This window comes from Coffea arabica, chromosome 3c (assembly GCF_036785885.1).
Source record: "Coffea arabica cultivar ET-39 chromosome 3c, Coffea Arabica ET-39 HiFi, whole genome shotgun sequence".
Lineage (NCBI taxonomy): Eukaryota > Viridiplantae > Streptophyta > Magnoliopsida > Gentianales > Rubiaceae > Coffea > Coffea arabica.
The window spans coordinates 830,155-857,686 of record NC_092314.1 but is presented as its reverse complement, the minus strand read 5'-3'; the positions used below and the strand labels follow the sequence as shown (position 1 = coordinate 857,686).

The following is a 27,532-nucleotide window of genomic DNA, read 5'->3' as shown; positions in this document are numbered from 1 at the left end:
CCCAAGTCGAAATGTTGTGTTAATTCCTTCGGGAGTATAGGCCATGGATTTCCCTGAAGCCCAAACTGTAGAAGGCCATTTTTTGTAATTTCGCCCGCGACACGGAGCTAGGGTTTTCCCATCTCAACATAAAACCTCCATCTCTAACCCTCTCCTCTCTTCCCCAAGCTCATCTCCTTCACCCTCTGCAAGTTCTGTCGCCGGCTCAACCCGACCCAGGTATTTTACTCCTTCCCGAGTTAATCTTCCCATCTAAGTTGGGCATCTTGATTTATTCGACTTCCTTGAAATATATTGCTGAAAGAAATCTGTAATTTTTTTGGATGAAAAAACAGAGAAGAAAGAATGGCCAAGTCCAAGAACCACACCGCTCATAACCAGTCCTATAAGGCTCACAAGAACGGCATCAAGAAGCCCAGAAAGCACCGCCACACTTCCACCAAAGGGGTCTGTTCGTTTCTCCTTTCAACACTAATAAATTTTATAATGTTTTGTAATGTTTCCGTGTGGTTGGTACTGGTGTTGTATTTTTGATGTTTAATAATTTGAAATTTGACTTTTTGTGTATCAGATGGATCCCAAGTTTTTGAGAAACCAGAGGTATGCAAGGAAGCATAACAAAAAGGGTGATGAAGCTGCCAGTGGGGACGAGTAGATTTCCAGAAACTAGAATGAGGCCTTGTTTTTAGCTATTTGAAGTTTTTGTTTTTGTTTTATTTTATTTTTGTCAATTTTAAATTGGGACAGGATTATTCTACTGTGTTGAGCTACGATTAATGGAAGAATATTTGGCTCTATTTATGTTGTTGTACGAGCTCAATTAACCCAGCTGCAGTTCTGCTGGATTACTACCTATTTTACCAACAATGATCTTTGATTGAATTTTCAATTTTTTTTGCCTGATTTTAATATCATTTGATGTATGAATGCTGCCGGGACATTATTTTGAGCTGCATGTGCTGGTATGCAAGGAGTGCATTTGTTTGATCTTGTGTATGTGGTTTGTGTAGAAATGATCTGATAGTTTTGTTGAACCAGTTTATTTGACTTAAGTTTATCCTGTGCCTAGGATACTTTGATTCTTGTGTTGCTTGCACAGGAATGTAGAAGCAGAGTCGATTGTCCTCTAGTTGAGTTCCTTGCTTTCTTGAGATCTTGTGATAGTGAAGCGGCAATGCTGTTTATGAGAATACATGGAGTTTCAGTTATGATTTTGGATTAGCTGAATGTGATTATCCAGGCTCGTGATTTTGCAATAGCTTGTCTTGTGTAAAGTGTAAATCTTATGGTAGGTAGTATGGGTTGTTCTGATCTCAGGCTCGTGCTGTATCATTCTGCAAAGTTACAGTCATATGTAAGGCTCTTTAATGGAATGGATATGATTACTGCCGATGCGTTTGAGTTGAGATGGATGGTCTGAATGCATGTTAAAGAGTTGCTCGCTTAAGCCCTAAAACCCTATAATCCCATGCTGCTCTTTTACTAAATTTCTTACTGAGTTTTGATCCTCTAAAGTTAGAAATGGCTGAGAGGGAAGTCATTGGACGAGGTATTGAGGATTTTTGTATCATTGTCAGATTTTGCGCAAATTGTATTGTGTCAGATTGAAATTGATAATAATCTATCTTGGAATGTGGTGTTTTGTTTGTTTACTGCTGAAATTGGATGAGGATTTGATTATTGAAAGGCTGTTTGATTTTCCTGTAAGACCTTTGACCACTGAATGACTTTTCGTTAGGTGCAAACGACATATGCTTTCCAAGCTGTGTGTGCTGGTCTTTGTTAGGTTGCTTGATGCGAGAACAGGACTTGCGTGTGTATTTTGTCAACAGCTGGCGAAGATCTGATGCTGTAATGCTGAATGGTAATATTAGAAATGCTAAGTATTGTTGGCAAGTTCTTTTCATGTTGGGACCAGCAGGCAGGCGCATTGCATATATATGTTACCCCTTACCATTGTGTTAAGGGCAGGAATCTCGATACGTGTAACGTGATGAAGTTGCACGATTTGAGCCCTGATGGTTCAGTTTTTTAAAAGGTTTTTCGGGAATGTTCTGGCAGAGAGTTGAAATAACCTCTTTGCAATTGTTTCAAACCTTAACCATGACCTTATTGCTTCCCATAATCAAAGAGTGGTACGATACGGCGGTACTATTCATTCGGGAACCTGACTTGAAATGAATTGAAAGAAATGATTGAACCTACTTTAGCATACACTAGATATATGGTTCAGAAAACCCTATTTAATCCTGCAAACAATGCTAGAAATGACACAGGTTGCTCTAAACCAAAAGGTCCGTGTAAAGTAGTCACTGAAGAATCTCTCAGAGGCTTACATATGCAAAGCCTTGGGAAAAGAATTTAGCTATCATCCGAGAAGCCGGGTCCAGCTGCCCTTGAGAAAGTAGCAAGCTCTCCCAAATCCCAATCTATTATTCTTCCTATCTCTTAGTAAATTGATCCGTAGTCTATCGGCACAAGAAAGTTTCTTCAGATACATTACGCCAAACAGTGAAGCAGCTTCAGACAGCAATCGGTTCTCTAATTGGTCTTGTTCCACGAGCATTTACCTGGACCAAAAGAAAAGAGATGCTGCAGATTGGACATGTAAAGGACTGCATATTCTGAAAATTTAACCTTGGAACATAATATCTATCCACCAATTTTTTCAATAGGATGAAAATCTATGTCACTGACGAGCTGTTAATGTGAGCAGCCTTCAAGAAAATGGATGCGCTTGAAAAAAGCAATTAAATGTCAACTAAGTGAGTAAATTCTGAGACAAGTTGAATTGTCAATAATTCCTAAATCAGGACAAGCTGTTAAGTATATGCTTCATCAACTTTAGATTACGGAACTTGATTCTGCTTCCAATTGTTGCCGTTCTTGGGGTTTCCTTTGTGAGTTGTGACACTTCATGATGTTCAACTCTGTTTATCTTTAAGCATATCAAGGGTCAGAAGCTAACCTTAGCAGATTTAAAAAGTTCATCAAGTACTTCAGACAGTGTTGGATGCGCATGAACGGCGAACTTTATGTCCTGCCAACACCAAGAAGTAAAAAATCGATTTTATTCAAAATTGAACATTTAATTCTAATTCAGGTAAAAAACACCATGGGCAAAGTACAGCAATTGTTTGTGATTTGCAAGGGGAAACTTGTGCAAAACTTCACAAAAATGAGTTCTCAGAGGAAGGGAACAAAACTATTGGAGCAAGGGTACTGTTAAAGTGGTTCACACTGTTATGGAAGGCAGTGATCCATCAAGCTAGATCACGGAGAATTACTGACCTGAACACGTGTGCCCAGTGCAATGGCATTTGAAGCTTCGTGAATGAGATCTGCAGCATGCATCCCAAAAATATGCACTCCGAGAATCTCACCATTGTCAGGTCTGAATATCAACTGGAAGACAATATAAATTTAAGGCTATAGATCAATCTAACTATACATCCATTTGAAAATTCATGCTTTGAAAACTCTAGTTGTGTATCACTTTGTCCACTAATATAACTGAAAGAATAAGAACTCAACCATGACAATAGATGATTAAAAGTTAAATTGAGCTTAAATTTGTCATGGATCCATAATTATTTCCACCTCGAGTAATAATAAAAGGTTGCCTAGTTTGGTTTCTGAACTCACAAAATTTGAGTTAAAGGATTATGAATGGATAGGATCAAGATGTTGGATCTTTTCATTAGTATATTTAGCAATACAATTACTCAAGAATCACATGCACAATAAAGTAAGCCAATCTTATAGAACTCTAGCTTTAGAACTGCCAGAGTAGAGTCTACTGCAAGGCTGCAATTGGTTCAAAACTGTGCGTGGATGTAAACATCAGTGCTCCTCTAGTCACAAATATCATGCCCTGAAAATCTTTACATGAAAAATAATTAAGAAGAGTATAACCTTAGCGAGTCCCTCCCCTTCGTTTTCAGCAAGGGCCTTGGTATTGGCCTTAAAACTGGTCTTTGCAACACTTATTTCAAACCCTTCTTTTTGAGCTTTCTCTCTCGCTTGTGGCTGCAAAAGGTGCAAGTGAAAAATGAGAGTTCAAAATGTTCATGGAGAAGACATCACTTTACAAGGTTCTTGGTTAGATAGAAAACGACCAGCATACTAGTAAAGCACTCCACAAAGAGTGTTAAATAACGTACTTACAGAATTCAAATGACGACTAAGATATTCCTGAAAGTTAATGAACAAAATGGTACATGCAGACAAGTGCAAGATCAACAACAGTTCAAGCACTAAGATAAAAGAGAAAGAGCGCAGACTATTTTGGCAAATAAATTCATCAACACGTTTTCAATACAAAAACTTATACATGCATAAAGCATAAAATCTTATGCATCTTCACAAGTTTCTTGCCCTCTTTTCTCTATCATTCAAGCAGCAAAACTAACTACAGAGCCAAATCTTCTTCAGAACAATTAGCTGTATGTAATGACTAGATCCCCTGCTCTCTGTGTGACTATTAAGAAATCAAAAGAATGACTACATAAAACTCCAATCATCACGAGAAATAGTGGGATTTTATGAAGAAACCATTAGGAACAGTCTGCTGCTTTTTTCTTTCTTTCTTTTTTTTCCTTCATAATAAAGGATCTTCATACTTCATTGTCAGATAAGGGCATAGGTATAACTTTTCTTCTTTGCTAGCTATCTTCTTTTGTTTCAATCTTTTTTCTTTGGGGCTTAGAGGTAGATGTGCATAGAAGCAATGCGTACTGCATTTTGTGCGAATACAAGATTTATTGCTTCTTTTGGTAAATTTCACAGAATTATATACACCAAACTTTGGTTCATATTACTACTAGCATCAAGGTAGAGAAGGCAAAAGCTTCACTGTAGTAATTGCCAAGCTTTCAATGAATTGGATAGAGGACACAGACAAGTGACTAAAAACCAGCATTATGGCAGAATAAATTCCAGGAAAAAATCAACTTTCTACCTCAGTCAATCCAACCATACTAATTTCAGGATGGGTGAAGCAAGCAGCTGGAATGCTCAAATGGTTGAGCACATGATCCGTTCCAGTGACCTGTTCAACAACTACAAGAAGAAAGACTCTGCAAGTTATCAAAAGGGTGAACAAGGAGAATAGTGTCCAATATTTACAAAGTAACTGTACCTACCAGAAATTCCTTGTGCACTTGCTGCATGAGCTAGCATCATTTTACCATTTGCATCACCAATGCAGTAGACATGAGGAACCTGCAAATGAATGTAATATGTCAGTAGTGGTTGAGAGTAGCCACAGATAAAGAAAAAAATGTATTTGCAACAAACCAGATTTCCATCCTTATCTTTGACTTGCATGCGCTCATCAACAGGGACAAAACCTCTTTGTGTCTCTACATTAATCTGGAAGAAAACAGGTATCATTTTGAAATTATTTCTGCAAAATGTGCAGGCTTTTGAAAGCTTATATCATGAAGACATACATTCTCCAACCCTAGACCGTTAGTGAATGGGGCTCTTCCTGTTGCAATTAGTGCTGCATCGACCTATCATAAGAATTTTAAGTGTCAGATTGTAAAGAATGGCAAGGGAAGATGAGAAGAATATACCTGTGTAAATTGCAGTCTTTATTGGGATTCAAGGAAATCTATAGTTCCTACTGTGATTATTGACTCAACAGGGGAAAACTTAGAGAGTGAAAGAAATGGAAACTCAAGTTCTGCTTGTCTCTGTATTTCTTGTAGCCATTATAAGAAGTATTGGCCACTGTTTTTTCAACTTTTGAATCATCAGTGTTAAGCAGAAGAAGAGACAGGAAAGACTGCCATTGTGGATCAAAAGAAAGAGCTGCCAATAGATTTCACCACATGCAAATTACCTCCAGAGTGTCTTTTGGTTCTTTGGTCTTGGCATCGGTAAGCTCAATTATGACAGGTTTCCCATCCTTTGCTGGAGTTATCTACTGAAAGAATCAGAAGTTACGAATTTCTACTAAATACTCAATACTTCTACATACTTTCTCCATACAATAATTTGACAAGAACAAAGAAATCACCTTGGTTGCAAAAACTCCTGTGTGGTAGTCGATTTTCCGGGGGTTTATCAGCACCCTTTGAGCTAGTTTGCTAATCTCAGGATCAAATCCAGGCATAAGCTGATCCAGAGCTTCAACAAAAGTTACCTAGAGTCTTAACATAAACTAATCAGTTCACATCTGAAAGGAAATTAGTTCTAGCATGCGTATCAACACTAGAAAAGGGAACTACAATGACTAAAGAGAGGGGTACTTCCTTTAGAGAAAACCTTTCTTCTCCATGAAAAGTAAAGGGTAAAAATGGAAAAAGATTTTTTAGACCTGAAGACCTATCCAAACAAAGAAGAGACAGAGACAAGTAGTGGTTTACCTCAATAAGATCAGGCAATTATTTGGCAAATAAAGCAGGTGAACAAACAAAGGCACTTTTTTCTTTCTCCTTCAGAAAGGAGAAAGTACTTACAAACAAGAGAAATAGTCAATTCACTATCTCAGAATTCAAAAAATTAAAGAAAGAATCACAATAAAATTTTATACAAGTTCTGAGCTTTTAAAGTTTTCAGGAGATTGAAATTCACAAAAGATCTCGTCATGTAGTCTGTTAAAACAAGAGATACATGGAAATGCAACAAGCAATGAGCTTTAGAAAGATGTAACGGCAAAACAGTCCTTTTGCTTCGATATATTTGCTTCTAAAACTTCTTCCATTCTTAAAGTGTCTTTTAAGTAAATTTTAGGCATTCGCACTGGTTGAAGAAGTGCCCAGAAATAGGCGAAGGGGAATTTGACCAAGTTCTTAGTTAGAAAATAACAGCAAAGCCAGAAACCAGCAGTTAGTGATATCAACTACGAACAACTTAAAATTTGTAAGTTCCCAGAGCCAGATATTAAGGTCACACTTTCCTGTAACAAGTAATGCAGAGGTGCAAGATTAGGATGCAAAAGCATCTTTATCACTGCCTTTGCTTGAAACAGAAACTACATTTTCAAAAAGTAATAACTGAATAGACTGCTTGTTGTGCAGATGAATTGATGAAATAGAAAAACAAGAGCTGAAAAATAATAAATAACTAGAAACTACCTCACTACCAAGAGCTGTATAAACATCACTGAATTCAAGCCCAATATAGCCACTTCCAACTATAGCAACCCAATCAGGTACGAACTCTAATTTCAGTGCATGATCACTAGTAATTACTGTCTTCCCTGTTGGATCATAAATCAACATGAAGATTTTTGTAAGCATCACCTTATAAAAATTACCAGCATTAAAACTTTCGCACACAAAATTCACTACGTATCGCAAGGTGAAATGTATTCGAGTTCTTGGATTCATATACAAACCCAAGTTTATGACAACCACACCCTCCCCCCCCCCCCCCCAAAAAAAACTCCCCACCCATAAGAAATCAAGCTTTCCACTTTCATGGTCTAGATCAGTTGTATGCTACCTCGTCCAAAGCTCATCAACTGGTGCATCAAGCCATGAACGGGCTGCTGCTAAGTCTCTTACTTAATACATGCGTGCATGGAAGTAAAAGAGTGATGGCTTAGACACCACAACCCCCCTCCCCCAAAAAATTCTCTCACTTTCACACTCTCATCGAGCCATGACTGCATCTTCTCTTTCATACCAAATTTCTTGGGATAAAAAAATTTACTAGAGAATGTTGGGCATAGACGCAGGACAGACAGGTACAGAAGTTTACCATCAACTTCGATGCCTTTAGGGACAAATGGAACAGATCCAGTTGCTATAATAATGTCCCTCGCAGTAACAACATTGTCAGAGAAGCCAACTTTTCCATATTTGACCTTATGAGGACCCTGAATAGTTATAGGAAGCATTTAACTGTTCAATTTTTTGGTTTTCTGTGTGTTTAAGATATCTGGTTCTTGTGCAAAAATCTTTGTCCAGATTGCTTCCACATGATAGCATCTATTACTTACCAGAATTCTGCCCATACCCGTCAAAATGTCAACACCCAATGCCTTCAGAGAATTAGTCAAATTACTTCGAATTTTTGATGCAAGATTGTTAGCACTGCCTGCCACTGCCTGCCTATCATACCCAGCAGCAGAAACCTGCATTGCATCACAGAAAACAGAGTGAATAGATGGCAAATCATAAGCCGGGGAAGTTACAATTTGCAACCAACATAAGTTCAAAATATGACTGGAGCATCTCATGACTAGCTCTCATGTTACAAAGATCAGTGCCACAAATTTTGTCTTTGCTTCCAGTATATTTTACCTGTGAAAGTAAATCCTTGTGCATGATAAGCTAAAGAATTTTGAAATTTGTGGGATACCATGAAGCACACTCCAAGAATGCTGTGCAATGGTAACAAAACAGAAAAGACAAAGGAAAAAATGGTGGCAATAAATGAAGTATGCAGGAATAACATCACAAGTATGTATAGCAGCACTATATCAATGCCCCAGAAATCTATGTAGTTCACATAAATTAAGCTCCAACCGGAATCCAAGACTACAGCTAACCACCAAGTCTGATTTTATCAAGTGATTACCTGCAAACCCAGAGCCTTTAGGTGATGTTGATCTTGGAGTTCTCGCATCCTGCCACTAACTGCAAGAAGAGCTTTTGAAGGAACACAGCCTCTGTTTACACATGTTCCACCCACCATGTCTCCTTCAATGATGGCAGTTTTTAGACCCTGCAAGGGTAAATTCTTATTACTCACGTGGAATTCCAGATTCATTGGAAAGTTGCTTTCCGACATCTATGCACAATGTACATATGTATTATAGAGGTTTATCAGTAATAAATTTATTAATCTACTGCCAGAAGATCAATCAGCAGTCCACATTTTATTTTCTAATAGCTGTACTATTTACCACTGTCAGTTTCATTTCCAAAAAGGAGTTTTACAGGATCAACGGGCCAAAATTACTTAACTGTGACCAAAAAAAAAAAGAGTACAAAACAATCAAAGTACAACGTTGCTTCATCGCGATCACAAGTCGATTACCCACCAAACTTCGATTATTTATCCAAATCGACGGAAACTAACCAATGCAATCTTGATTTTGAGCTCCAAGACTCCAAATGATCAAGTAATATAATACAGCATAAACTGAAAAGCATGAAACTTTTGCACTAAAAGCCAAAGCCAACAGATGAGATCACTTATTTATGGCTTGGTTCCTAAGCTTAAATGTCACCAGAAATACAGCAATAATAAAAAAATTCAACTTTAATGTGCTCAAACTTCAAAGCTTGCGACGTCTGTGCGATCATTCAGTTGAAAGTTTAGCTCAAAACACTATACAACGGAAAAGGAATAAGCAAAAGCTCAAAAACACATAAAATCCGACATTTTAAAACCAAAAAAAAATTCATGGAATTAATGTTTGGAACCTTTTCCACGGCATGCAATGCAGCTCCATGACCACCGACGCCAGCGCCAATAATGATGAGATCGTAATCAAAGGATTTGGGAGGGCTTCCATTATCATCCGAAGATGCAGAAACCTTCGCTGGACTCGCCTGCGCTTTTCTCGGAAAAATTAGCCTCTTTGCTCGAATAAACTGGCCGCGCTTCAGCTGCGAGGGAACTGAAAACCCAGAGATTTCCCGTCGTAGACCGCAGAAACGTAGGTTCGGTGAAGTCAGCGAAGAACACGAGTCGAGTGCTAAGGAATTGGGAGAGTGAGGCATGCAAAGAGAAAGCGAGGGCTGCATTTGGGAATCTGTAGCAAAATTCTGTGGGGTGAAAGCGTGAACCGAGGCGAGTTGAATCAGTGTGTGTGTGTGAGTGTGTGTGCTTCTATGGTGGTGTGAAATGGAATTGGAAGGCTGAAGGAGTGGCATACGTATTACCGCTACTATCAGCGATAACTGATTGAAAGTCGGCGGGATAAAGCAGTTGCTAGTGGGTCTTACGTGTCCATCGGTACCATTGGATCGTGGATCCATGGGCCCGTGATGATTGAGGAGCGCATGAGCAGTATGAATAATGAGACCTCTCCCTCTCCAATTCCTCCGGAAATGTAGCCTCTAATCTAAGGGAGAGGGAGCCTAAGGAGGCTTGTATTAGGATCTAGTAAATATACAAATTTAATTAGATCAAGGGAATGTTACGACACTATCTTTAGATTATTTTTTATTACAAGTGATTGCAGGTGAGATTTAAACCTTCACCTACAGCTCAAGAACGGACTCGGTGGCCATGGTTTAGCCCAGTTGGGATTTCGGTCCATGATATTCGTTAGTAAACTGTGATGATTAAGGATGGTTACCAATTGCAAGAAATGATTAACTTGTGATTAAAATGACCATTCAGTTTGCGTTATCGATTTGACTCTGATAAAATTATAGTGCCAATGGGAAGAAATGGTTTACTTTTTTTTATTATTAAAAAAAAATGAAGATTCAATTTGCAAGTATGGATTTGGCTTTTTCAAGACAACAGCGGATTTGCATAACTTTGGTGGCTGTATTTTATACTACTACTAGTACTGAGCATATTCTCATCTTGAAGGTACGAAATAGATTTCATGCATTTGTTAAAGTCATTAATAAAATAGGTCAATAATGGTCAACCACTAACGTTAGAAGGACACCTACCAAATCCCATGGACACGAATTTACGTGGAAACTAGGGGGTTCACTCATTAGAGAATGCTCTTTCCTTTTTAGATGAATGAGAGATGATGACAATAAGTTTTGTGCAATTCTCAAATAAAATTAAGTAAACTTGAAATGAAATAGGAAATTAGAAGTGAAGGAAATAAATTCTACACTATTATTTACGTTTTTTGATAAGAGAATTGTGCAGATAGTTCATTGACTATTTACCGAGTAGAAAATTTTTTATCCAAATTAGTAATCAAGTCTTTTGTTTTTTCCCCAGTTTTGACTAAATAAAAATTTATTCAAGTTTCAAAAATAATGAATTAACTCGTATTCTGTTGAGAATCTAATAGTCAAGTTCTTTGAAAAAAAAAAAAGAGGAAGGGAGTATAGATAAGATATTTAAGTTCCGAGTTCTTTCACTTACAATTTTCTTTAAGAAAAAAATTCAAAAAAAAAAAATCTAGTTCATAAGAGGAAAACGCGTAAATAAGTCTACAACTTGGCACAGACCAAAGCAAATAACACATTCTCTTTAGCCAAGTCTACAACTTGGCTAAAGAGAATTTCAGCTGCAGTTGTACAATCCATAATTTCTCAAAACTTAGAGGGCTTTATCGACAATTGGCTATAGTTACTAGTTTCTGTCTTCCGATGGCCGAGAGAGCACAGGGGGCTCTCCCACAGAAACGAATAAAAAGAAGAGAGAGAAAGTGAACAAAGCAAAGCCAGAGCTTAAACGTTTTAGAGAGAGAAAGAACCCAAAGAAAAAGTATCGAAGATTCATTTGTTCATGGAAGTGAGGGTTTTCGCCAGTTGATCTTGCTTAAAGCAACCGTTAATCTTATTTTGGTTGAATTTTCAAAATAGCTACTAATCTTTTGACATATTTAGTTCATTATTTTTTGTAATCAAAACCCTAATTTTGGGAGCTACATGCATCGGTTGCTATAGTCGAGTCCAAGCAGCTATTCTTCCAGTGAGTTTTGACTTCGCGAATAGCGAAGAAATTGTCTATGGGTGCCCAGGAGAAATCCCCCAGCGCCAACAATTCGATGCAGGTGACTTCCGTCGAGCATAATTTGTTTTGAAAATGAAAAATTTGGAAAAGAATTTTAGCTTTATCTCTAGACTCAAAAAATTTTTTTTTTTTCGCTGTGGAAAATTAAGCTAAATTTAAGTTTTCTAATTGCTCCTCTATCCGGATTCTACAAGTTAATTGCATGTAATTCGTCGTTTTGCTGTGTTTAGTTCAGCTTAGGAAGGATATGCTTTTGGCGCCCCCCCCCCCCCCCCCCCGGGGGTTTATTCAACTTTAGGATTTAAGCATAAGTGGTTCGTTGCCAATCAGTTCCTTTTGGCATAATTTTTTTAGGAAAAACGAAATTTAAGAAAAAGTGTTTTAGCTTTGGATTGACATGTTTTTCTTGATACTTTTAAATCTTTGTCTCAACTTAGATCTTGTATTTGGGTGACTCCAGACGGGTTAAGTTTTTCAAAACTACATTCCTCATTCTTCGCTTCAGGGGTCTTGTTCAGTGTAGGAAGGATGACTTACTGTGAATTAATTGTGAGATTTTAGTACGAATTGTTCTTTGTATATTAAGAACCTGCTCAGTATAGCATTTGAACATAGTTGCAGTTGGCATATTAATAAAGCTTTATAGTTGATCATTTCATGCAAGGTTTCATCTTTTGTGAAATGTTTTTCGTTCTGGTGTTGGGTGGGATGAAAGAAGTGGGGAGTCAAAAGTTGATGGTGATAGAGACAGCAAGATTGTAACCCTTCATTCTAATACGTTGAACAAAGTACCTAACCACTTTGCGACTAATTTTCCATGATTTTGTTGTTTTTAAATAATGCGTATACGTCTTTTGCAATGCTGAATCATGGTAGAAAGAAAATCCTTTTTTTTTACATGGAATTGTAATTTACTTAAAAACATTTTGTTGTTCGGGGGCTTTTGATGGTAATTACCTTATTCAAGTAAAATGTGTTAATTTGGGGCTAGATATTTCCATAAGGGGGGGGGGGTATATTAAAACTGAAGTCCTATAACTTTTTTGTAGCCAAAAAATGATGCATCTTTCTTGTGATAGTATTTCAATTATAAAGGTTTGTAATCTTTTCCATTACTATTAGTCATAAAGTTCTTTCATTTGCTATTTGAGGAAGTTAAGATCAAGCTTTGTGGAGCTTTTTCAGTTGGCTGGTGTTCTGATTGGGAATACTTAAATGATTGCCAAGCAAATTTAAGTGCAGTTACTGATCATCTGCAATTAGGTATAAGAAGGGCCTTAACCATTTTGATGTTTGCTCTCAATAGGATATGTTGGCACACTATGTATTTGACATAAAGAGTGGGGAGGGGGGGATTGAAGAAGTTAAAAGAGTATGTGCTTATCATACCTACATCTTTAGAAACTGGTGTTGCATCATCATCTTTTTGCTAGTAATCTTTCACTCTTTACCCATTTTGCTCCCATAGGGAACTGATAGGCTGTGGAATCATTTATAGTTTGTCAGATGTATTCTGTTAGTTTCTCATATTCTGTTTTAATTTATTTGTCTTCTTTTACTGTAAAGGCTCTGCTGTTAGACAGTTCACCAAACCAGCACTTGGCTAAACAAATAAGATATTGATTTCAATATGAAGATTAGTGTGCATTTCTAGTTAATAAAAATAAGTTGTATTAATGATAAAACACTAAAGCTATTAAAAGATTAGTATTAGAGACGGTCCAGGTAGACTGATTATTGTAGGTGAGTTCTGGTTTAGAAGTTTTGAAGTACATTTGGAATCCCATCAATATGTTTCAAAGTTGTGATTTGATCATCCTTGTTTTATTCTTTTCCATGTTTACTCTTTTTTTTTTTGTGTGTCCCCCACCCTCCCCCTACCCCGGTGGCGGACTCTCCCAGTGGGGGGAGGTGGGATTTAAGAAACGGGGAGGGGGACAGGGGGATTGGGTTCCTGGGGCCTCAACCTTTGTCATGTTTACGTAAAGGTGAGGCTTTTGCTGTATACATGCCAACATGGTGGTTTTTATGGTGGTTGGGATTTAAGAAGCGGGGAGGGGGATGGGGGGATTGGGTTCCTGGGGCCTCAACCTTTGTCATGTTTACGTAAAGGTGAGGCTTTTGCTGTATACATGCCAACATGGTGGTTGGTAATTCTTTTTATTGTCGTTTGTAAGCGCGAGGACGAGGACTAGAGTTTCATCTGTTGAATAGTTATATATAGGGCCTCTGACTTTTTTATTTTCTCTAAACAGATTTTTGATGTAAAAGAGTTGTTCTTACTCATTCCAACTAGGCAAGACTGTTTGTCCATTATCTTGACTCTTAAAGAATGACTTGTGGTTTCTTTGAAGTTGTGAAGTTATTGGCTTGCAATTATGATTAGCCACTCTATACAAGGAAGGAAGATCAAAACTGATAATATTGCATTTTCTAACAAAAGGGATAATTATTTTTTTATGAAGGTCACATCTGAAGATATTGTATTCTGTGGAAAAAGAAAGAAAAGCTTTATAGTAATTACTGTTCTTTTCAAGCTGAAGTATTTCTTTTGAAATACTCTCTATTTTTGAAAAAAATGAACAGTAGCCCAACTGACTCTGTATCAAGATTTGCCAAAGGCATGCCACCCAAAAAATGCATTTCGCAATCAAATATATTTCCTGGCGCTGTTGCTATCCAAACTATTTCCAGGATTAGATGTATGAATTATTCTACGATACTTAGCTTTGGAATGTCCATTGCTGTGCTTTATACTTTTTTTTTTAACTATCTTTGGATGGCCTTGGAACACTGCAACATACAGACATGTGCTTGCTCATACTCTTGTAAAAGCTGTTCCCCAGTTAACCTTTGTTTACCTTTTTTTTTAAAGTTCCGTTCGCTGGAAATCAAACATCGCCATTACAGCAGATATTGAGCTATTGAATCCCGTCATTTAACATCATCTATTATTCTCTATTATTGCCTTCTTGCCTGTTGTGAGAGCAGTGTCCTGGGAACATTTTGTTGTTAAATTTGTTTGATAGCTTCATGGAATTTTTTAGTCATAGGTTTCTTCATTTTTGCATACCTTCTATCAATAGTCGACTTAGATGATCAAGTACTATTATTTTTGGAAGCCAAAAATATTTTCCCACTTCATCTTGTCTGTGTTGAAATTTTTCATTTCAGCGTGTTAAGGTTTATCGGCTGAATGATGATGGTAAATGGGATGACCAAGGAACCGGGCATGTTACTGTTGATTATTTACAGGTCTGACTAGTTCCTTTATTAAGTGTTATATTTCCCGGGTGGTTCATGTTTAGAAGCTCTACTATTCTGCAATCATGGTTGTTTAATTGTGGAACAGAGATCGGAAGAGTTAGGTTTATTTGTTATTAGTGAAGAAGATGATGAAACATTACTTGTGCACCGGATAAGCTCAGATGACATCTACCGCAAACAAGAAGGTATCTTCTTGTTGAAGTAGCCATTGTCATGTTTTTCGCAAATTCCTTCATTGTTGTCTACCCCAGCTTTTAATCTCTTATATTTTTAGATACAATCATTTCTTGGAGGGATCCTGAGCATGCAACAGAATTGGCCCTTAGCTTTCAAGAAACAACTGGTTGCTCTTACGTTTGGCAAGTTTTGATGCCCATCTCTTTTTTGCTATTTTAGTTAGTTCTTTTTTTCTGCTCTTTGAATTACAGGCCAAAACCATTGAATTACGTCGAGTAATTTTTATTTTTGTTTTGTGCAGGGACAACATTTGTAATGTGCAAAGGAACATGCACTTTAATACCTTGAGCAGTAAGTATTTGTTATCTGTGTAATTCTTGTTCGGGAAACAAGTGTAGTGTGTCTGATTTCCTTGTGGAAACTGCTTATCAATCTAGACATCTGGGAATTAACTTTGGTGGGATGGTTAAGTAGATATAAGGAACTCACCAGCACCAAAAGTTGTTCCATTTTCTTAATGTTGCTTCTTTGTTGATCTTTTATGGAGGTATATCATCTACTAATGCCAAGGCACGTGTGGTTTTAACCAAATTATAAATTGCTAAAATCAAAATTTTTTTGGTCATGTTGAGTGGTATTACAGTAATTTGGTGAATTGCATGTTCTGATTTTCTTTCTGAGTGGCAGCTTGGGGCAGGGTTTGTTTATTTGAATTTTCCTTAACTTCTTAATCAGACTTGGCAGCTTAGAATATTTGGTCTGGGTAGAGCTCTGGAGTACAATAATAATTCGTGTTCTGGTCGTTACAACGTGTAGTATTATAAAGTTGTTAGAACATGTCTTGAGCCATTTGCCAGCTTCACATATTACACTTCTGTTGTTTAGCTGCTAAGGTTGGAATAGCTTAGGGACATATTTCTGATCCTGATATTGTGTTCTCATTTTAGTTTCCCTGAGTTGTTAGGTGATATGGAGGAACCAGGCTTTAAAAGTTTTTTTGGGGCCAGGGGGTTGTGGGGAACATATGGATGATGCTGCTTTTATAGCTCTGATTAAAAGTTTGAGGGATTAGGTCAGGATATCAGACCACAGTGAAGAACCTTGTCTTTTTCTTTATGGTTTAGGTTTGGGGCTGCTGGTCTTAGCTGCTTCCTTTATTTCCATCGCTAATTAGATTTAAGATTTTAATCAAATTATTGATGTTATATCTGGCAGGTTCTTGGTGAATATTTGAACTTAGTGTTTCTGTTGTGACTGTGAGTACAGGGATTTATGGATTCTTGATCTGTTAATATGTTATAGTAATTTCAGTTGGACTTGCTATATAGTGGCTGAGACTTGAGATCACCATTTCTAGAAAACTTTGTTACGCCTACAGAAGTGCTTGTGATTAGAGTGTAATGACAATTAGTTTTAGATAAATTTGCTTGGATATATGCCTTGAGCTTGGGGTACTTCGCTAGTTTAGCCTCGAACAAGTTTCTACAAAGCTTTACAATGCCAGTGTTCATGTTGCTTGGTTTGCATGTAGTGGTAACTCCAAGTTTTGTCCAAAGATACATATGGGCTTAATGGCTTATTCACTCAATTATAAACGGTATGATGTGGAATGTATTACCTAGTTTCTTTGTTATTTTTCCGCCTTTCTTCTTAGATACTTGCTGAAGTTATTCTTATTCTTCTATTCTTTCTGATACTGTGCTAGTGCTGTTTCTCTGCAGCTAAAATTTTGTGAGTGCTAATATAAAGTCTATCATTTGTGTTTAAATTTCTTTCTGAAGATTTAAAGGACTTTCTTAAGTTGGTAGTATTTGATCTCCAATCCTGTATAAAGTAATTGGTGGGGTGAATGTTTGTCGTGCTTATTGCATCATAATGTGCCAAGATGCTCATCTGTCACATATTTCCTATGAGTTTGGCCCTAGCTTTTGGGCTCTGCCAGTGAATATCATTGTTTAATGCTAGCTCCTTAGTGTACCAATATTATGAGGTTTTTTGGTGTCATGTCGACTTGGGTTATTTTGTCCCAGGAGAAGCATATCAGATTACCTTCTTGCTATGCCTTTTCATTTACCCATTCTTTTTTCTGTTTTCTTTTTCAAAGTTATGATTGTCCTTGATGCTCGATTGTTTTCTGTTTTATGTCCAATTTTTTGGCGATGGTTGGGACCTGTTTATGCACTTTAATGAAAATGTTAAACTTGTGCTTTTGAAAAAAAGCTACTTTCCCCTTTCTATGAACTAATTCTTATTCTTGTAATTTCCAGATGAGACATACCATAATGTCAATAGTGAATTGCGGGAGTTGCCTCCAGTTGAGCTGTCTACACTACCTTTAATACTAAAGGTTTTTGCAATTTCTCAGTTTGCTGTGTCTCTTAATATGTTGTTGTGCAGTTACTACGTATCCTTTGTGTCTGCATGTGAACAATGTTTTTCTGTTGCTATTGGTTTCGTCTTCTTTGGTGTATGCTCTTTGCTTTATATGTTGTTAATAACGTTGACTAGTTTGCTTTTCATCTTGCAGATTATAGTTGAAAGTGGGATTGCTGATCAGTTGCGTGTTACAGATCTCATACTACATGATGTAAGCTTTTCTTCTTTTTCCTCCTTTTCTGTCACACTTGTGTTTCTGCCAAATGTGTCTCTACGATAGAAGCTTGACTTACATGCTAATCTAGGTTGTTCAAAGATGTATAGGGAGTTTGCGCAAGTTAAAGTTGTCAATATTTCGAGTTGTTAAGGGCAACCTTGTGCAAGGCACTGTGGCATTCATGCCTGCCTTAACCTGTGCCTGACCTGATGTATGATTGAGATTTGTCAGAAATGCATTTGAGTAATTGCCTTGTTGATTACGTGGGCTTGTATGCTATATAGTTGTTGATAATGTCCTTGGAGTAATATAGATGGTGTGATGTTGATCTGTATTTAAAAGTTTATTAGAACTTTTTATGAGTAATAGTTTTATCTCATTATGATACCGACACTGTTCTGCACAGTTAAGCTTTCTTTTAGAAGTTCTATTCTGCCTCGCAGGGGGAGTGTGTGATATCCTAGTTGTGATCATATTTCTCTTGAACTTTTTTCTGGGGAAGTATGTATTATTTCTTGGCTGGTGTCCTACTCTAATAGTCTTTTGGGGCATTCAAGTGTTCTGGTTTCTCATGCAGAACTGTTGTCCCTGTCATGTTTGCTAAGACAAATGTACTTTTGCCCAGAGAATTGAAATGGCTGACCTTCATTCTGTTGACTTTTATGCTTAAAAATTTCTGGAAATGCATTTTTGGATGTGCAAAATTCTGTGATTATTATCAATCTGGAAAGTTACGACCTATAGAATTCTATGGGGTGCAATACAAAACCTGGATTTCTATAGACTACTTTGTCAGTCAATGGTGCTTTAACAATTAAGTTAAATTGTTTTGTGAACTCATTTTTTTTATCTGATTTCACATAGTACCAGCATTTCAATATTCTAGGTTGAGCAAGTATTCTACTTTTTGCTTGCTATACTATGAACAGTTCACTTTTCTTGTTTTCCCAATCTCCGTACATTGTAAATGTGATGACCCATTCTTTTGTGGCAATTAAATAGTTGTTTTTGTGGCCTTTTTTACTTTCTTATTGGGCTACCTGTTGATTGCTAATTGTGTTTGTCCTTTTTCTCCCCCCTTTTCTTGGTAGCTTTCCCCTGGTTTAGGCTTGTCTGTTTGCAAATGTGTTCTATTTTAACAGTTGTCACATCCTTTGTGCTTCTACGTTACCTTTGTGAATTCATGCTTTCATATTTCTACATCTCTGTCCTTTTCTGATATTGAACTAAGACTTTTTTTCTTTTTGGTTTTTTGTTGAGTGCAGCTAGAATTTATTAGGAAGCTTATGGATCTCTTCAGGATTTGTGAAGATTTGGATAACATTGATGGCCTTCACATGGTTTTCAAAATAGTCCGAGGAATTAGTCAGTAGACTTTTACTTTCCTTTTCCGATCGTATAATTTCTCTCTGCTTGTTTCCATGTGGCTAATTATCGATCATCTGGATTGCAGTTTTGCTGAATAGCACGCAGATCTATGATAGAATTTTTGGTGATGAATACATTATGGATATAATTGGATGCCTTGAATGTGAGTTGCCTGGGCTTTATATTTCTCTTTCCAACTAAAATCAAGTTTCACTTGTATCTATAATTCTATTATGCTGTTTTGTGATATAGTTCTTGGTAGTTATATCTTACTATGTGATCATTATACCCAAGCTATATACGTTGCTGCTGCTGCAGTTAGAATTCTTACAAATTTGCTTTATGCAGATGATCCTGATGTACCTCATGTTCATCATCGGAATTTCCTTAAAGAGAATGTGGTTTTTAAGGAGGTAATGTAGATGACTTTAACAGCTCTTCCAGCCTTCCTTGCCACTTCATAATCAGCTGCTCCTGGATGAGAAGAAAAAGGAAAATAAAAAGGGGGTCAGGGGTGGGGGTTGATTTGAGAGGGGAAGGGAATTTCCCAAGTATAGAATGCTTGACATGTTGTTGCTTTTACATGTATGCTGACTTATGATTTTCTTTTTTCACATATTATAGGCCATACCTATTAAGGATTCAGTGGTTCTTTCAAAGATTCATCAGACGTACAGAGTTGGTTATCTCAAGGTAAGAGTGTTTTAACTCTTAGTCACAAGTTTCAATGCTTGCACTTATTGGGATTGTATGTGATATTTACTTTTCTATCACAGGATGTCATTCTGCCTAGAGTATTAGACGAGGCTACGGTTGCAAGCCTTAATTCCATAATTCATTCAAATAATGCAACTGTAAGAGTGTTGACATAAATCATCTGCCTATTCTGAGTATGACTAATGTGCTTTTGTGCGCATCTAATAATGGTATTATTTTATAGGTTGTCTCGTTGTTAAAGGATGACAACACCTTCATTCAAGAATTATTTGCAAGATTGAAGTCATCTTCAACTTCTGCAGAATCTAAAAAAAATTTGGTGAATATCTCCATTTTTGTTTGAGTCTCTGGTGGCCCTAACTTATTTTACTATATTCAGAAGTATATGTCTTTGTCCTACGTGGTTTGAGTATCATAAGGGGTAATAGCTAAATATTGAGTAACTGCTTAGAGAGGTCTTAATTATTTCTACTGTTAGAACTAAGGGAATAGAATTATCTTAAGTGACCATGCATTTGCAACTATTGCTTTAATTGTTGTGAACAAATATCTTGTTGTGGAAGGTCACATATAGATGGAGTATAATGACTATGATTTTGCATATCTAGTCTAGTCACATGTCTGGGTTGTGTGTAACTTGTATCATGGTCACAGCTGGATATATAAATTCAACAATCCTGGCACTTGCAGTCTGCTACTAAGCAGATTATTTGCATCTTTCTATACTGGCATGGTCATTCTTCCGGAATCCTGCTAATAAACTCACATTTTATTGATAATGTAGCTCATTCTCTTAAAGTCAAATCCCCTCTAGTGACTAATCTCTCTCTCTCTCTCTCTCTCTCTATCTCTCTCTGAGTATCTGCATGTTGTATGTTTGTCATGCTTCTGAGGTCTTGAACTCCCAAAAATTTTGTTTGAGGATGTTATTAAAGATTTTTATGTCTTGAAATTTTGTTTTTGTTGGTGTGTGTCTTTTAGGCACTAGGATTCACTAATTGAATATCTGCAATTACCTATAGTATGTGTGCAGGCCTGTATCTTTATCAGATTTTCTAGACAAAAGCCTTATGGTTTATTATCAAGGTTAACCTCAAAAGCTGATGGTCAACCCAGATTCCCACTATTCTGCGTAATGTGACTGTATTACTACTACTACTATCAGGTCTTACTGGCAATATCTGCCTTACCAGCAATAAAGCTACATGATATTCATGGTTTACCCTGTAGTAGTTTAATTTTAGTAACTGTTTTTTGTAACAAGTCTACTTCATCCGCTTATGGCTTTGTCCCAAAAAGATTCTGTTTTTCATACCTTGCTCTTAGTCTTGGGAAGTCTCTCTTTGGTACTTTCTTGTGCCAATTGGTGCATGTTTGCGTAAAGTTGTTCCTTGTCAGTTTGTCATAAGGTGTTCATTTGATTTCCTTTGTTTTGACATGAGAAGTAGGCTCCATGTTCTGTAATACAAGTTGCTATACTGATGCTGATGTACATTTTTCTTCAAGTAGGTACTCTTCTTGCATGAGTTTTGTTCCCTAAGTAAGAGCTTACAGATGGTGCACCAACTTCGGCTATATCGGTATAAGTTCAAGATCCTAACCTGATATAGGGATAGGGAGCAGGAAAAAGAGTAATGTTTTTCGCATTCTTCTCTGCTTCTGGTATCTGAAATTTTTGCACCTGAAAATATAATGCTTGTAGGGATCTGGTTAATGAAGGCATACTTGAGATCATAGCTGATATCCTGCAGAGTCAAGATAAAAAGCTCATATTAACTGGGTAAGTAACCCTATGCTTTTGTTTTTTGGATGTAATTGTCTTCACCTCCAACCGATGAAATTTCATGATGAATGGCTGTAATGGTGCAGGACAGACATCCTCATTCTTTTCTTAAATCAGGATCCAAACCTTTTGCGCTCTTATGTAACTCGGCAGGAAGGGATCCCTCTTTTTGGGCTTTTGGTGAGTAATTACCTATTTTTCTTTTCCATATCTAATGAGAATGCATCAGTTGAAAATTGGGGCTCCATTTTTATCCATTTTCCATATCTGGTGTCTGTGTTGTGTTTGTTCAAGCTGACAAAAATATGCTATAATATGATGATTTAGCAAGAAATGAGCAAGAATTTTATGTACAAGATTTTCTACCACAAATATCAGATGACTTTATTTTTTACTTGAAATTTGAGTCAAATGTTATATTTGGGAGCATCATCCTTCATATTTCCCTGGCTGTGTACAAAAGTATTACTTGATATTGTTATTTTTCTATTGCTTCTGTTTCCCTTATATAAAGCTAGTTTGCTGCAAATTGTAACTGGAATGATTTATAGAAAGCAGCTGTAGCTGTGCGACTAGGGAGCAATTTGGGTGTTATGCCTACCTCCTAGAATAACACAAATTTCAAACACGTTGGAGGCTGATAAATGGTATTAAAGGATTTAAGATGCAGTGCTAACTCACGACAGTTTTTATGAATTTAAAAAATTGATCTTTTTGGATGTGAAACCAGTGGATTGAAAACATAATTGATGGGTCTTCAGAGAGCGATTATAGTTATGTGTCAAGCAATACATATATCATGCCAATCTCTTAAAATTCGTAGATTTTTTAAAATAGAAAAGGCTGACAGAGGTATAAAAGTGTTTTAACATATTGTGCTAACTTGGGAGCTTTCTACGAAATCAAAATTTGAATTTTGTTTTTGGTTGTTTCTAGGTGAAGGGTATGCTTACAGATTTTGGAGATGACATGCATTGTCAATTTCTTGAAATTCTTCGTAATCTTTTGGATTCGTATACATCAGGATCACAGGTGTGTTTCTTGTACCTTTTGCAATCTATTTTTTGTTCTGGTAAATTGATTCCTCTTTTTTTTTTTAAAGCAGAATTATGTCTTCATTGATACAGTGTTCATTTAAATTATAATCCATCTCTTGGGGAAATATGGTTAGAAACTGACATATTTCATTGGCTTGGTTGACAAAGTTGCTAATGGAATGAAAAACCATGTGATGGATAAAAATTGAAAACCTTTAAACATCATGGAGACCTCTGCTATTTTAAGATGTAATAGATGTTTTCTTTTTTCACCACCCCCCCTTCCCCAAAAAAAAAACCACCCCACCCACATACACACATTTTATAAGGCATATGGATTGCGGTGCTAAACAAATATAGGGCCTGTTTGGAACCTAAGTTTTTTGAGAGTTTGTCTAAAATTTTACTGTAGTGCACTGTAGAAGTTTTTGAAAATTTTTTGTAGAAATTTTAAGGTGAAAAATTTTTTTGTAAAAGTTTTTGTAAGGTGGAAAAACTTTTTTTCCTTTTCTTTTTTTTTTCTTTCTTTTTCTCTTTCTCTTTCCTTTTCTTTTTCTTTCTTTCCTTTTTCTTTTCTTTCCTCCCCTTTGCTTCTTCTTCCCAGTAGCAACGCAGCAACAACACAACGCAGCAACCTGCCAGCAACCCAGCAGCCTGCTCCACCTCCAGCACCTCTGCCAAGGCCTCCTCCAGTCCCTCCTCCCACGCCTCCACCTGCTCCACCTCCGGCAACACCACCAACGCCTCCACCAGCCAATCCTCCTACTCTCCCGCCTGCTCCACCCCCAACTCCACTACCAACCCCACCTCCTGCACCACCACCTGTTCCTCCACCAGCACCTCCTCCACCGCCACCCCCCTCTGCACCTTCGCCCTTTGCCCCGCCACCCCCTCCCCCCGCCACACCCCTTGCAAAAGCTCCTCCTCCCTCTCCCTCTGCCCGCAACCCCCTTCCCCCACCCCTGCAAAAGCTCCCCCGCCACCCCTCCCTCTCCCTCTCCCTCTGCCGTCACCTGAGTTTTGCACATGAGTTTTGCAGCAACAGAAATGATTTTGCTGGCAGGATAAGCAACAACAGCCGAGATTAATTTTTTTTTTTTGCAATTTTCCTTCTCCCCAAGCTGCGGGAGGGGGAAGGTGGCGGGGAAAGGCAGAGGGAAAGAGGGGAGGGGGGAGGGAGAAAGAAAAAAGAGATCTTGGAAACCAACATATCGGTCAAAGGGGGAGGGGAGGGAGAGAAAAAAAATAAAGAGGAAAGCCGGCAAAAGTTGGCCGGAATAGTTACCGGCGCCGGAAGCGGTGGTGGAGGTGGTGGCCGGTTGGGTGGGGGAGGAAAAAGAAGAAAAGTTGAAGGGAAAGTTTTTTTTGTATTATTTTGAAGTGTGTAAGTAAAAAATTTTGATAAGTTTTTTGGGTTTCTTGTAGCAAAAGTTGTTAAAAAACTAGTAGCTAAAAAACTTGGCCAAAAACTTCACTTCCAAACAAGCCCATAGGTGCTGCAATTTGGTTCACGATGATTGTTGTTTCAGATGTCAATGCCTAGAAGATTATATGCTTAGCCAGTTTTTTTTTTTTTTTTTTTTTTTGTTTTAGGTAATTATATATTTCCTTTTCACATACTGTGATTTTTGTGATCACTGCTAAACCGGGGGAAGTAGAAGTGGCCGTGGTTTGATTGTGTTGTCTTTGAATTGTTTATCCTGTTTGAGCATTTTTTATGATGTTGCAGAGAGAGTCTATCATCGACATCTTCTATGAGAAGCACTTGGGTCATTTGATTGATGTCATAACATCCTCATGCCCACCTAATAGCGCTGCTCAAGCTGTCAGTAAATCTGGGAGATCAGATGAAGAAAGTGGAAATCAAATTAGTGTCAAGCCAGAAATATTATTAAACATTTGTGATCTGCTATGCTTTTGCGTTTTGCACCACCCGTATAGAATAAAGTAAATTCTTGTAACCTTTTCCCCATACATAAAATCATCCTATTGAGACTCAGATAGGTGTCGTAACAATGTTATCTTGCAGGTGTAACTTTCTTCTCAATAGTGTGATTGATAAAGTTTTGCTTCTGACACACCGAAGAGAAAAGTACCTCGTAGTAGCTGCTGTTAGATTTATTAGAACTCTTATTTCACGCAATGTAAGTTTGTTTTATCTGCAATAGCAAAATTTAATGCAAAAATAGTTGAATTTTCTATTGGTTGCTAGGGGTTTTACTCCTTAATAAACTCAATTCTGTTTTAGAAATTTTACTGGAACATATAGCAGTTCTGCTGTACTTTCACCGGCTATGTGATACCTTTTGGCATTTTGCAGGACGAAAATCTGTTGTCTCATATTGTGAAGAATAACCTGTTGAAACCAATTGTTGATGCTTTTGTTAGTAATGGCAGTCGTTATAATCTGCTCAATTCTGCCGTTCTGGAACTTTTTGAGTATATCAGAAAGGTACTCATTTTCTTGCTTTTAAGTTTTTTCATGTTCTTCGGTCAGGAAAGGAAAGTTACTGGGATGGAAATGGTGAGTTTGGCTAAGCATGAATTCTCCTGCTGAGTAGAACTGGTCTTTTCTGTGCATGAGTCTAGAGAGGTAGAAAATAGTAATTGTAGGTGGAAACTCTTTTTCAGGTATTCTTACATGGAACATCTAGTTTCTAAACAGGGTAATGGGGACAAATGCTTATCTTATTGTAATGTAGCAGGCCAAATGCTTATCTTATTGTAATGTAGCAGGACAAAAATAGATGTAGCAGGACAAATGCTTATCTTGTTGTAATGTGTGTTCTTTGCAGGAGAACCTGAAGATATTGTTGAAGTACTTAGTTGATTCTTTCTGGGAACAGTTAGCCCAATTTGATAATTTGCCATCAATACGTTCGCTGAAGGTTAAATATGAACAGGTACTACTTGTACCCATCTTGGTTTTTGTATCTTGCCTTTGGGTCACTGTGTTTAGTTTGCAATGGACTATTTCAGGCGCTTGAAAATGCTGGATTGAGAAGTAACACTAATGTGTTAGACCCCAGAAAACGAATTGACGATCGTGCTCTCGAGAAGGAAGAGGAAGATTATTTCAATGACGACAGGTGTGTGCTTTTTGTTGATGCAAAACTTGAAATTTTGGTGAGTGTTCATTGAATTTGGTTAATACATTATCCTTTCTATTTGGTTTTAAATAGTGATGAAGAAGATTCAGCATCAGCATCTATGCCAAGTAGAAAGAGAGCACAATCCCAACCCAATTTGCCTAATGGTTCTGCTACAACCTATCCTTCTACAAGGTATTAACCTCTATTTGATGTCAAGTCTCCTTATTAACATGCCACAGTCTGGATTTTATTTTATTCTTTTCGTCATGTTGAAGGTCTGGTGGGCTAGTTGACTATGATGATGATGAAGATGATGAAGATTACAAACCACCATCAAGAAAACGGGCAGATAATTCTGGTGAAGATGATGAAGTAGAATCATTCCGGTTGAAACGCAAATTGGCTACCAAGGATGAGCCTGAACCTAAAAAGCTGCAGCGATCACATAAAAGCTCAAAGCCAAATGAAGGTGTATTTGCTGCCTTGTGCTCAACCCTAAGTCAGGCTGTATTACCCGGTAAGAAAACAATCAGCAGTGCTCCTGATATTCTCCGAACAGATGGAGGCAAGAATCCAGTTGAAGCAAATCATGAAGAAAAGGGGCATAAAGGCTCTTCTGACCAGGGGAAGAGCTCAGATGTGGACAATCTTGCTGACCAAGAAGAAGTTTCTCCTAGGTGCTTTACAGATGGCTTGTGTGGTTCTCCGGATAACGGACAACATGGAGATGATGGTCCATTGATACCGAAGGCATCACCAGAGATGGCTGTAAATGGATCTTGAAATACATCTTTTTGCTTCCTTTTGTGCTCACTGCCTACATGATTGGTGGAATTGGCGCCAATGGTCTATTGGCTTTGGGCGTGCGACTAACAGACAGGAACCGGCGAAAACCATTCCATCAACACTCAAGAGAGGATATTGTACAGTGCCATTATTTAGGTGTTAAGAAATCATCCTTCCTTTCTAGTGTTTTTTCCTTTACATTTTATTTGACTTATTGGTTCTTTTGTAAACATTTGTTAGCTATAGTTTTCCCTTGTTTTTATTATTTTTGGAAGCACATAATTTTGACTTTTTATGCTTTTTAATTATGTAGCACTTATAGGGCAATAAAATTGCCCTGCACGGGTGTCCCCTGATCTTGCAAGATACGGTAGGTGTAGGTGCACTCGAGAGAGGATGGCTTAAAGCTAATTTTTCAGTTTCACATCCGTGTAATATGTAGTTTGCGGAAGTTCCCCCCTTTTTTTCTTGGGGAGGAAATAGTTTGTATGAACTTGTACATTATAATCTTTACTTGCTGGAAAATTGAAATATTAGCTCCAAAAACATTTGGCTATCTGAATGAATAGATTGGCTCGGACAACAGCCAATCCCGAGGATTTTGGAATCCCACAGATACATGGAAAGGGTAATTTGGATGTTGGGAGCAGCTTAGAGTGATGGATTAGGGCAGTTGTCAGTTAGATGAGTGGGCTAAGTAGAACGGTGCGATAGGCTGCCAGAAATTGAGATGGTGGTGTGGGCAAGTGGCTTGGGGTGGCGGGTAGAGGTTGCCTGAGGGAAGAGATTGGAGCGTTTGATTGAGATTTCCAATTGAGGGTTGTAATTGACGTTTGGGGCTCAGGACAAAACATGCTTTTGTCATTCTTTTCTTTTTTCAGATTTAAGAAATACGATAATGTCAATATCAAATACCATGTGGATTCGCTGCTTACCAGTTATGAAAGGGGGAGGAGGCGTGGTCCAGAATGGTGTTAATACCTTTCCAACACTTTCGAATGATTATAAACTTGTAGGATGAAAGTCATTTGAGTTATTATCACAGCTACGAACAGTTGTCCGTCACCTGCCCTTGATCCGCTGTGCCTCT

At 37.6% G+C, this 27,532-nt stretch overlaps 3 protein-coding genes across 5 annotated transcripts; 2 read left to right on the top strand and 1 right to left on the bottom strand.

Annotated features, from left to right (window-relative positions):
* Window positions 1–104: 104 nt before the first annotated feature.
* Window positions 105–797, top strand: LOC113733892 (large ribosomal subunit protein eL29z). Its single transcript, XM_027260115.2, has 3 exons — window positions 105–219; window positions 338–447; window positions 572–797. The coding sequence occupies exons 2-3, from the start codon at window positions 346–348 to the stop codon at window positions 653–655; spliced, it is 186 nt and encodes a 61-aa protein (XP_027115916.1). The 5' UTR covers window positions 105–219; window positions 338–345; the 3' UTR covers window positions 656–797.
* A 1,361-nt stretch (window positions 798–2,158) lies between these two features.
* Window positions 2,159–10,004, bottom strand: LOC113733891 (dihydrolipoyl dehydrogenase 2, chloroplastic-like). Its single transcript, XM_027260114.2, has 15 exons — window positions 9,387–10,004; window positions 8,536–8,682; window positions 7,955–8,089; window positions 7,714–7,831; window positions 7,086–7,210; window positions 6,026–6,151; window positions 5,849–5,929; window positions 5,454–5,516; window positions 5,299–5,373; window positions 5,145–5,223; window positions 4,961–5,061; window positions 3,916–4,029; window positions 3,292–3,405; window positions 2,969–3,040; window positions 2,159–2,570 (listed from the first exon to the last, which is right to left on the bottom strand). The coding sequence occupies exons 1-15, from the start codon at window positions 9,942–9,944 to the stop codon at window positions 2,523–2,525; spliced, it is 1,956 nt and encodes a 651-aa protein (XP_027115915.2). The 5' UTR covers window positions 9,945–10,004; the 3' UTR covers window positions 2,159–2,522.
* A 1,313-nt stretch (window positions 10,005–11,317) lies between these two features.
* Window positions 11,318–26,967, top strand: LOC113733890 (uncharacterized). 3 transcript variants are annotated; one of them, XM_027260112.2, is made up of 24 exons: window positions 11,318–11,662; window positions 14,797–14,877; window positions 14,975–15,074; window positions 15,164–15,248; window positions 15,368–15,417; window positions 17,334–17,413; window positions 17,594–17,653; window positions 18,925–19,024; window positions 19,113–19,190; window positions 19,376–19,440; window positions 19,652–19,720; window positions 19,804–19,881; window positions 19,968–20,063; window positions 21,254–21,324; window positions 21,447–21,524; window positions 21,614–21,707; window positions 22,464–22,559; window positions 24,294–24,511; window positions 24,594–24,708; window positions 24,885–25,016; window positions 25,360–25,467; window positions 25,544–25,653; window positions 25,747–25,848; window positions 25,932–26,967. In XM_027260112.2, the coding sequence occupies exons 1-24, from the start codon at window positions 11,618–11,620 to the stop codon at window positions 26,437–26,439; spliced, it is 2,619 nt and encodes an 872-aa protein (XP_027115913.1). In that variant the 5' UTR covers window positions 11,318–11,617; the 3' UTR covers window positions 26,440–26,967. The 3 variants fall into 3 exon arrangements, 2 of the variants coding, with proteins under 2 accessions (XP_027115913.1, XP_071937760.1); XR_003459174.2 differs by lacking the exons at window positions 24,594–24,708; window positions 24,885–25,016; window positions 25,360–25,467; ... (1 more) ...; window positions 25,747–25,848; window positions 25,932–26,967 and having other exon boundaries at window positions 21,619–21,707; window positions 24,294–24,450; XM_072081659.1 differs by lacking the exons at window positions 21,614–21,707; window positions 22,464–22,559; window positions 24,294–24,511; ... (4 more) ...; window positions 25,747–25,848; window positions 25,932–26,967 and having other exon boundaries at window positions 21,254–21,375.
* The last annotated feature ends 565 nt before the right edge of the window (window positions 26,968–27,532 follow it).